The sequence below is a fragment of the Neofelis nebulosa genome, chromosome 7, assembly GCF_028018385.1.
Source record: "Neofelis nebulosa isolate mNeoNeb1 chromosome 7, mNeoNeb1.pri, whole genome shotgun sequence".
NCBI lineage: Eukaryota > Metazoa > Chordata > Mammalia > Carnivora > Felidae > Neofelis > Neofelis nebulosa.
In genome coordinates, this window is record NC_080788.1 from 87,900,630 (window position 1) to 87,911,563 (window position 10,934).

The 10,934-nt window shown below is 41.4% G+C and overlaps 1 protein-coding gene across 3 annotated transcripts in view; it reads left to right on the forward strand.

Moving 5' to 3' along the window:
* TTC6 (tetratricopeptide repeat domain 6) overlaps positions 1–8,455 on the forward strand; it is a 209,651-nt gene extending 201,196 nt beyond the window's left edge. For all 3 annotated transcript variants that reach the window (XM_058738878.1, XM_058738879.1, XM_058738880.1), the window contains 2 exons: positions 7,055–7,280; positions 7,733–8,455. In XM_058738878.1, the coding sequence (XP_058594861.1) occupies positions 7,055–7,280; positions 7,733–7,869 (363 nt within the window). In that variant the 3' untranslated portion in view covers positions 7,870–8,455. The remainder of the gene's footprint in view (positions 1–7,054; positions 7,281–7,732) is intronic.
* Positions 8,456–10,934: the final 2,479 nt, after the last annotated feature.

A 10,934-nucleotide genomic window follows, 5' to 3' on the forward strand; every position in this document is an offset into this window, starting at 1 on the left:
TTCTCAGGTATAATTTCTTCAAGTACCCCTTCAGCACCTTTCCCTCTCTCTTCCTCCTCTGGGATACCAATTATGCGTATATTATTTCTTTTTAGTGTATCACTTAGTTCTCTAGTTTTCCCCCCATACTCCTGGATTTTTTTATCTCTCTTTCTCTCAGCTTTTTCCATAACTTTATCTTCTAGTTCACCTCTTCTCTCCTCTGCCTCTTCAATCCGAGCCGTCGTGGTTTCCATTTTGTTTTGCATTTCGTTTAAAGCGTTTTTCAGCTCCTTGTGACTGTTCCTTAGTCCCTTGATCTCTGTAGCAAGAGATTCTCTGCTGTCCTCTATACTGTTTTCAAGCCCAGCGATTAATTTTATGACTATTATTCTAAATTCACTTTCTGTTATATTATTTAAATCCTTTTTGATCAGTTCATTGGCTGTGGTTATTTCCTGGAGATTCTTCTGAGGGGAATTCTTCCGTTTGGTCATTTTGGATAGTCCCTGGAGTGGTGAGGACCCGCAGGGCACTTCCCCCGTGCTGTGGTGTATAACTGGAGTTGGTGGGCGGGGCCGCAGTCAGACCTGAAGTCTGCCCCCAGCCCACCGCTGGGGCCACAGTCAGACTGGTGTGTGCCTTCTCTTCCCCTCTCCTAGGGGTGGGATTCACTGTGGGGTGGCGTAGCCCCTCTGGGCTACTTGCACACTGCCAGGCTTGTGGTGCTGGGGATCTGGCGTATTAGCTGGGGTGGGTAGGCAAGGTGCACGGGGGCAGGAGGGGCAGGCTTAGCTCGCTTCTCCTTAGGTGATCCACTTCAGGAGGGGCCCTGTGACAGCGGGAGGGAGTCAGATCCGCTGCCAGAGGTTTGGCTCCACAGAAGCACAGAGTTGGGTGTTTGCGTGGAGGGAGCAAGTTCCCTGGCAGGAACTGGTTCCCTTGGGGATTTTGGCTGGGGGATGGGCGAGGGAGATGGCGCTGGCGAGCGCCTTTGTTCTCCACCAAGCTAAGCTCTGTCGTCTGGGGGCTCAGGAACTCTCCCTCCCTTTGTCCTCCAGCCTTCCCGCTTTCCGAGCAGAGCTGTTAACTTATGACCTCCCAGACGTTAAGTCGCGCTTGCTGTCGGAACACAGTCCGTCCGGCCCCTCCGCTTTTGCCAGCCAGACTTGGGGGCTCCGCTTGGCCGGCGAGCCGCCCCTCCGCCCCGGCTCCCTCCCGCCAGTCCGTGGAGCGCGCACCGCCTCGCCGCCCTTCCTACCCTCTTCCGTGGGCCTCTCGTCTGCGCTTGGCTCCGGAGACTCCATTCTGCTAATCCTCTGGCGGTTTTCTGGGTTCTTTAGGCAGGTGTAGGTGGAATCTAAGTGATCAGCAGGACGCGCGGTGAGCCCAGCGTCCTCCTACGCCGCCATCTTCAGGAAGTCTCCGCAAATACTTGATTTTAAAGTCTCACAGTTTGAGTTTGGCAGGAGTCTTCATGGGGGGGAGCTATGTTCTCTGCTTCAGGCTCACCAGCTACAATGACCATCGCAGCTGGGCTGCATTCTTATGGGATTATGGGGGCTGAGAGGTCCCACGATCTGCCATGTGCAAACTGGAGAACCTGGAAAGCCAGTGGTTTGATTCAGCTGGAGTCCACAGGCCTGAAAACTGGAAGGCCTGGGGTATCAATCTCAGTCTAAGTCAGAAGGCTGGAACACCAGGAGCACCTGACTCCGACAGGCTTGAGGTCTGGCCACGCGCGGTGCCCCGCGTCTGAACCGCAATCCTGACCTCGCTCCTGACCTCGAACCCGGCCCCCCAGAAGAGTTTTGTTGAATTCAGTGTAAAACTTTTTTTGTTTCATTATTCTCTTCATTGGAATGAATGTCAATTATTATATATAAGATGCCCTCTGACTTCTATATACCAATTATTTTTTCTTATGTTTTTTAATTTCTTAATTTCTGTTGCATTTCTTTGCTTTTTTCACATTTCTCTTCTAAATATTTCCTGTGTTTTCTGACATCTCTGTTATCCCCTGTGGACCTTAATTTTTTTTTTTCATCTGATTTCTATGTCATGCCTTCCTAGCCATGTCTTTTCTGATATCCTTCAGTATTTGTTTATTTTTTTCTTAAACACAATTGCTCCGTTACCATTTTTTTCTAGTTAGTTTTGAAATGTTACATTATAATTTTTCTCTACATTGTAACAATACTTTTTTTTTCTACTGAGTTTTTATAATCTTTCCAAAAATTAAGCTATTACTTTTCATCCTTGGCTTTTACAATGAAGGCAGGCAAATTGCTTCTCTGTTAACTCACATTTGAACGAGATACATCTTGTTCCTGGACTAACAGCAGAGCCTCTTATGGGAAGTAGGGTGATGGGCCATGGTAACTTTCTAAGTTCTGCTCGCCTTGATGCTATGGCAAAAGACTGCAAAATGTCCTCTCTAAGCCTACCTGGTCTAGGAAGGCTTCCACTACAAGCTCTGTGTTTCTTAGAACTTTCCACAACCCTTACCTTCTAAGATGATGTACTCATTTTATTTATTTTTTTTATTTTTATTTTTTTTTAATTTTTTTTTTCAACGTTTTTTATTTATTTTTGGGACAGAGAGAGACAGAGCATGAACGGGGGAGGGGCAGAGAGAGGGAGACACAGAATCTGAAACAGGCTCCAGGCTCCGAGCCATCAGCCCAGAGCCTGATGCGGGGCTCGAACTCACGGACCGCGAGAGCGTGACCTGGCTGAAGTCGGACGCTTAACCGACTGCGCCACCCAGGCGCCCCGATGTACTCATTTTAAAAACTTGTTTTTATTGCTTGTATTTTCTGAGAACTATAGCCTCAGTGTTCTCCTCTGACATCCAAGACTGCCTCCGTATCCCTGAATAAAATGACCTGTGGGGCATCTTTATATACCAAGAGCTATCGTTCTTCTCTTTATTTTGCTGGAAAAGTTCAGCAAATATTTTCTGATTCCACTAGCTCTTCATCTCTTCAACCTCCGTATACTTGTGATGTACCTGCCATGTGTGAGGCATTAATAATAACCCTGAGGATACAGAGCTGAGCAAGATCAGGAAGGCTTCTTTTCTGATGTAGCTTACTTTTTATTGGAGGAAGAAATAGAAAATAAACAAGAAAAATATTAGTAGTGACAAACATCTAGTACAGTCTCACATAAGCATTATATCAGTATAAGCATGTATGTGGGACTATATGAGATGAGATCGCCTGGGCAGGTAGTATAGCTGGAGAGAGGGGTTTGAGGAGCGAGCCCTGTGGTAGCACTAGTGTTTAAGAGCGAAGCAGAGAGGAGATACCAGAAAGTAGACTGAGAAGGGAGCACCCGGCTAGGATGATGAGAAGAAAAGTAGGAGATTATGATAATACCTCGAGAATAATGGGCTTTAAGAAGGGAAAAGTGTCCTGTGGCAAATGCTGCTGGGAGAGGTCAAGAAAGAGGAGGATGGAGGAAGTCACTGATGATTTTGGCAAGAACACTGTCACAGCAGCAGAGACAGAGCCTTGAATAAAAGGGTTGCGGAAGTGGGTGGCCGGGTGGCTCAGTCAGGGTAGCATCCGATTTTTGATTTCAGCTCAGGTCATGATCTCCTAACTCATATATATCACCAGTTGCTAAAACTGGATATTTTCCAAGTACATCAGAGCCCAAACTGGGTTGATCTCGCTATCCCCTACCTCTTGTCAAGCTCTTCTTCATATAGATCCTCTCTCAGTTCAAGATGTCATCTTCCATCAGGTCACCTGAGTAGAGACATCAGCATCAACCGTATCTTTCTCTTCCTAACTTCTTTCATCCATCAGTTATCTAATCCTGTCAGTTTTGCTTCTTGATTTTTTTTCCCTCAGATATGTGCCCTCCATTCTGTTCTACTGCCATTGCCTTGGTTTATTTAGGTCTTATTTTTTCCCAAGTTAGATCATGACCCTGGACGCCAAGCCCTGTGATGAGATTCATTGACCTCAGTAGTGAAGCTAAATGCTGGGACAGAAAATTATTGAAGGTATAATTCTATGAGGTGTGAATGAGATTGTTGTAGCTCAGACCTCAATGGACAGCTGGGAGGCTAATGTTTCCCAGGTTGATAAGCCAAGGTCAGTTGCCTTAAACTTCATCAATCTTAGACCGTCTCTGTCTGGGTCCTAGCAATGTTTCCCTGCATTGTGGAGTTAGTTAGTGAGATAAAGATAAATAAAATGACCAGGTCAGTTTTCTGTTCCCATAAATGTTTAAGATCCACACGGGAGGGAGATTCCAATCTTTTAAACTTGCCTTTAATAACTAGTATGGAACTAGTTAGATTTAAGGTGTATTTGATCCTTGATATTTTTTTTAAGTATGGCTCTGTTTTCCTGGCACTAGGGACTCATTAGCTGGGTGAATATTTCATTTAAAATGTATTTTGTCCTCTTTCCTGATATGCTGGATACTTAGGCTTCACAGAGCACACCCTCTCCAGAGTTAAGCAGACTTTGACAGTAATTATGCAGCTATTTTAGTATGCTTGAAGCCTTTTTGTGGAGAAAGTGACTTCTATTTCCTCCTCCCCACCTCCTCAAACTTTGTTTCTAACTATACTGAAAGGAAGATTTAGGGGCAGGAAAAAGGGTCCTTCAACAGATCAAATAATCTCTAGAGACTTAATATATATGTGCATATATATGTATACACATATATGTGTGTATATATGTGTATATATATATATATACATATATATATATATACACACGTGTGTGTGTGTGTGTGTTTGTGTATTATATGTTTTGGCTTCTTTTATCATTAGTTAGTGACTTAATCATTTTAAATCACATTTGGATGAGCTACGTACATACATCATGAAGTATGGGTAACTTAAAAAGTAACTAGATCTGCTTTTTAATTGCAGATATTATGGCATTAGATGAATTGTTAAAAAATCAAGGCCATCTTTGCAGTAGGTGTCTTTGACCTTTAATTGCTTCATAACTATTACTCCTATACTGCAAGTAACCTCATTAAATGTATGGGCTTTTTTCTAAGTAATATATTTTGGAAGCTATGATAGAAAGTTATATTGTTCACAGGTACATTATTGTGTGTTACTAAATTATTTTATTGTAGCTTAAGTAAGCATTTGCTCCTACTTGATTGAAGTCATGCTTTTGTGATGTAGAATAGTGTGAGCTTTATTGATTATTTACTGGTTAACTAAAATGAAGCCTGAATTACTTTTTGAAGAAAGTCTTGGCCCTGCTTAGAGTCATTTCCTTGCCTCATTTCTGATGATTGTTGAGTCCAGCCTTCTGTTCAGGAGTGAATTCTCTTTAAGCTCTTCAGAGAAGGATGTCATTTCTGTCACCATTTTAGTAGATCCTTAAACTGCACTTATCTGCCACATAGAATAGTTCCATCCAGGAACAAGATGGGTTACACAATCTTGATCTAATTGCCTCTTAAAAGTCATCAGAGGTAGCAAAGTTCACAGAGAATTGCCTTAGGGCTACGTCGTCTCTCCATTTGTAGACACTGGGAAAAAAATGGTTTATCAGTAATAATTGAATAGAAAATAATTGGTGTTTTGAATATCATTCTCAGTACTTTACATATGAACCTCACAATACTAATTGAGCACCGGAAGTAGAGTTCTATTTGTTACTTCCATTTTACAGATGAGGAAATTGGGGGCAAAAGGAGCTTTAGTTACTCATCCAAAGACATGGTGACAACAAGTGGTAGAGCCAGGACTTGAATCTAGAAATCTGGTTCCATGGTCTGGGCTCCTGGACACCATGCTACCAGTGTTTCATTTCACTCATGAATCCCTGTAATACACAGAGAAACATAGTTCAGCGAAGGAGACAGAGAAAATCATTAGAGGGGTAAGAGAAAAACCAAGGAGACATTCTGTCTCAAGGACAGGGAATTTTACAAAGGAAGCAAAGATCAAAAGTGTCCATGCCACAGAAATGTCATGAAAGAAAAGAACTAGAAAATGTCCATTGGGTTTGAGGACATCTGCAGCCTCAGCAAGAGCAGAACTCACAAAATAGGGGGAGATAGAGAGAAGCAAGATTGTGGTGTGTTGGGAAAAACTGAGTGGTAAAAAATCGGAGAACAGTCTGTATTGTTAAAAATGACTTTTCCTTTAAGTGAAGTAAGTTTTAAAGTAGGATCCAAATTTTTATCCATCATGGAATTAGAGAAGAGACTCCTGTCTTGAGTAGTAGGGGGTCTAATCAGCATCTGAAGTGAGTTGTGGTGAAGGACTATTTAAAAAGTTTCCAATTTATTATTGATCAATATGTTGCTAAGACAATATAAACAAGTTACTAGAAATATGTTTATGTCATAGCTGTGTCAAAATGCTTTAGAAGTTACTGACAGTTTACTCTTAGTTTCTGTACTTAAGCTCTTTACATACCTGTAGCAAATGACTCTCAAACTAAGACCTCAAAACCAGTCTACAGACCACACTTTGAAGTGTTCCTTTCAGCTTGATGATGAGTAGAGAATAATCTAGAGTCTTTGGTCTTCTTGACAAGTTGATTTTTTTCCTCTCTCTTTCTTCTTCCCAACTGTCATAGTATAACTAAGTTTTTATCCCTTAATGGTATGGTTTAGAACCTTATTTTTAAAATTCATTTACCTCTGTAGCTCTTAGATACTCTGCTTTTATATGAAAAATGTTAATTTTCCAACATATTTTATCTTGTTGTGACCTTCTTTTCTAATTTATATTTTGCCTTCTTCTAGTGCTGTACCAGGGATGTGGGATTTCAGGGGTTGGTAGTAGAGCATTTCACCTCAGCAAGGAGTAGTGTTTTATCACTGACATTATCGAGATTTGCCAACACATGGTGATAACAAAAACAAAAGTGACTTTTGGCTGTTTTTATTACTGTTTTTTACATTGTCTACAGACAATGCACCTCTTTATCATCCCTATTTTGGATGAAATGCTTCCTCTGTCCCCTTGGTATGCCAATGTCCTTATTTTAACTTAAGAGCAAAAGTGCTTTAAGTTACTGTATAGCTTCCAATTGAAATATATTCAAATTACCATCATCTTCACATTTTGTAGGCCAGTGACTACTTCTCAAAGGCTTTGAAGTTTGATCCAGAAAATGAATGTGCTGCCATGAATCGAGCTATCGCAAATACAATTTTGAAGAAATACAAAGAAGCAAAAGAAGATTTTGCATATGTGGTTGAAAGCTGTCCCTTTTGGGCTGCAGTATATTTTAACAGAGCACACTTCTACTGTTGTTTAAAGCAATATGAACTAGCTGAGGGAGACCTAAGTAAAGGTATTTTTGTTTTGTAATTTTTGGCTAAGATCACAGGGGTTGTTGATATGCTTAGTTTTTGACAACAAAAGGAGAAAGTCATCAGGTCTATTTGTGTAGGTAAACTTACATAAGAATTAATGTTTTTATGTATTATATCTTTAATGCTACCAATGTTGATTCCTTTATGGAACAGCTTAAAGCATGGGTAAGCTGAGATACAGAAAATTATTAGGGAAACCATACATAAACAATGGCAGCCTTTCAAAGAAAGACATTGTACAGTGTTCCCCAAGTTAGTTTCCTTAGAAAGATTTAATATTTTTAATCTTACTAAATAATGACTTACATTTGAAGAAAAATGCTTTCAAATAAATAACACTAAAGTTCTTATAAATTTTTTATTTTTAAAAAAGGAGCCTATTTTCTAATGTTACCATAAAACATAGCTTGAAATGTTTTTTCTTTTACAGCCCTGTCTTTGAAGCCTGATGATGCTCTCATATATAATCGCAGAGCAGAAGTTCGTGGTAGAATAGGTCTGATTGAGGAAGCCGTGGCTGACTATATTCAAGCACTTGATCTTCAAGAATATGCCCCAATGATGTGATTACACTGACCATGTTTTCTGCAGGAGTCTACACAGCTCTTCTTCCAGAAATCGAAACTTCTTTGTTTAAAAGGTTGCACTGTCTTCATTATTGTATACATTATGTTTTGTTATCTATATAACCCTTTAAAGCATTTTAACAATATATTTATACTATATATTAATTATAAAGCTTCTAGATCATTTTTATGCATATTCGAAAAGCTAATAATAACTGAATTTCCTCATAAGGTGAGGAAACATAAATAGAATGTTTCTTAAGGAATATTAACATCTAAGATATTTTTTAAAGTAAAATAATTCCTTTTGAAATAACACTTCGTGATTATAGAAGGTCATTGACCTTTTCATCAATACCTACTCATAATGTTTTCAACAGTATCTAGATTAAAAAAAATAAATACAGAGCTGATAGCTGTAAAGAAATTGAGTACATTTCCTCTCTCTTCCTTTAAATAATGTCTATACAGGCCTGTATTTTTCCTGCTACTTACATCATTCCACCAGATAAACATGTTTCTCTTTTACATGTTATCTCCCTGCCAGGACAGCACCTATAAAAATTTTGGCCCTCCTGTTTCTTTAATATAGTTCGTTTTGCCTCTTTAATTCAAATTTCATAAACATATAGAAAAAATTTGTATACACGTATAATTAGCGGCTCACAGAAGTTAATGAGAATAAATAAAACAGGTAAGGGAGTGCCTGGATGGCTCAGTCAGTTGAATGTCCAACTTCGGCTCAGGTCATGATCTCGCGGTTCATGAGTTCAAGCCCTGTGTCGGGCTCTGCGCTGAGAGTTCATAGCCTGGAGTCTGCTTCAGATTCTGTGTCTCCCTGCTCATACTCTTGCTCTTTCTCAAAAATAAACATTAAAAAAAATAAAAAAAAAACAGGTAAAAATTCTGTATAGATTGTCCTTGAAGGATCCTTGAGTGAACCAGAGAAGCCCTTTCCTTTACCTTCCTGATAAAAACAAGGATTCATTCACATTTGCTTCAGTCACTTGTTTTTCTTCTTCACTTCATTCTTGTACATCTCTAGCTCCTCAGAGACATCAAGCATGTTGGAAAGAATACCTCCATCTACTCAGTTTCTGGTTTTTGTTTTGTTTTGTTTTTATTATTATCATTATTATTATTATTATTATTATTATTAGTTTGATGTACCAGATTTTCACAATAGAAGGTTGATTTTAATATGTGAGCCACTGTGGGGTTGGATGCTTCACACTATTTCAGGATAATCTTCTAGGCATGATATGTGGGCTCATGTGAGGATTGGGTCATCCCTAGGGAATTGTTTCAGTTGGTGAACCAGACACATTTTAGTAAACCACTTTGGATCTCTTGCCTTCATTTGTCTCCAGATATTTTGTCCCATCCAGCCCAGACCCTTGATGAGATTCAGACCAACCTCCTGCACCCACAGAGAGCCCCTTGCCTCCTGCTTCGCCCACTGCCCTGGGGCATCTCTGTTAGTGCTGAGGTGTTGGATTGCCATGGGATCGGCCAGTGCTCGCCCAGCTGTACCGTGGATGTGCAGGGGCCTGAGTCCCTGTCAAATACACCTCTGATGCTGGGAGAAAGGAACTAGTCGATAGATTGTTCTCCCTTCCTTCTCTTGGTGGCATGTCTCGAGACACTCAGTGGTGTATACAGCCTCCTGGAGGACGCTCGTGGCAGCCAGCTTTAAAACATACCTCGTATTGGCGCTTCTGTCTTCCCTGCCTCACTCCCTCTCGTCACTGCTCCTACTTTTCTGGGTTTGCACTTTTTGATAGAGTCAGACCACAGGAGCATTTGCCTCTGGATCTGCTTTCTGGGGTAACCCAGGCTAAGGCAATTAGTCATTTAATATATATATTTTTCTGATTGCACACAAATACTTACAACATGAAGCAGGAATGATACAAACCAAAGGCCATCCTAGCATAATGGAATCATGTCTAACTTGTCAAAATGCCACATGTCCCCCTGTCCAGATCCCCTCGGCACCCAGTTTCTGTGCACACTGGCAGCGTCCTACTGCACACACCTACACTTTCCACCTGAGGCATTTCTCTCAGATCACACATAGGCCAGGTCAGAACTGGAAGGGAGTTCATGTCACTAGGAGCAGCCTTCAGCATTGACAAATGGAAGGTGGAAGATAAACACTTCAGCCTCCTTGATGTTAGGTGGGCGCCTCTCCCTGACTTCAATCGGCTTAAACTCTCCCCCCACCTCCACCAGTTGCCCACCATATAGCCTCCTCAATAACATACCCTTTGTTGGCTTTCCTCACCCTTGCCTCACTCTCTCCTCCTGACACCAGCTTCCTGGAACCTCCTCCTAAATAACCCCCTGGCCCTCAAATCCTGGTCTCAGGTTTGGCTTCTGCAGGAATGAATCTAAGGCAGCATCACCAAGGAAGAGGCACTGAAGCTGGATCCTGAGCAGGGGTAAGTGCCCATGCATGGGCAGAGGTGTTGGACTGTTAGGCCCTCAATACAGACTGAATGTCAGGACAGGGACAGAAGTGGGAAAACAAAGCATGTTTGAAGAGTGGCTGGAGCAGAGTCTTTGTGAGGAAATGGTGGGAGGAAAACCTGGTCGTGTGGTCAGACATGAAAAATCTTTGGTGCTAGATAAAGGAGCCAGAAGAAGGAGTTAAGACCTAACTCTGTGTGGCGTATAAGGTGGGGCTCGGGTGGGGAGACTGACAGAGAGGTTCCACCCCTTCATTCCTTTCATCTCCTGGCATCCTCATGTTAATGAACTGAGGACATTTTTTCATCACCAGATGAAAACTGGACTTATGAAAATTGATCAGTTCTCTGCAGAGAGAGGTTTGCCCTGTCCTGTATGTGCTCCACTCTGACTCCGAGTGAGTCTGTCTGCTCTGAAGATAAAGGCAGGTGAAGGAGACACAGCAGGATAGAGGCAGGATGGAGACCAAGGGAGAAAGTGCCTTCCAGAAAGCCATGAGAGCTAAATCATACATGAAGGACCCCAAGGGAAGAGAAAGGACATGTCTGGATTCCGTCTTTTTCTTTTTAGCTTGAGTGACGTTGACTTCTTCAG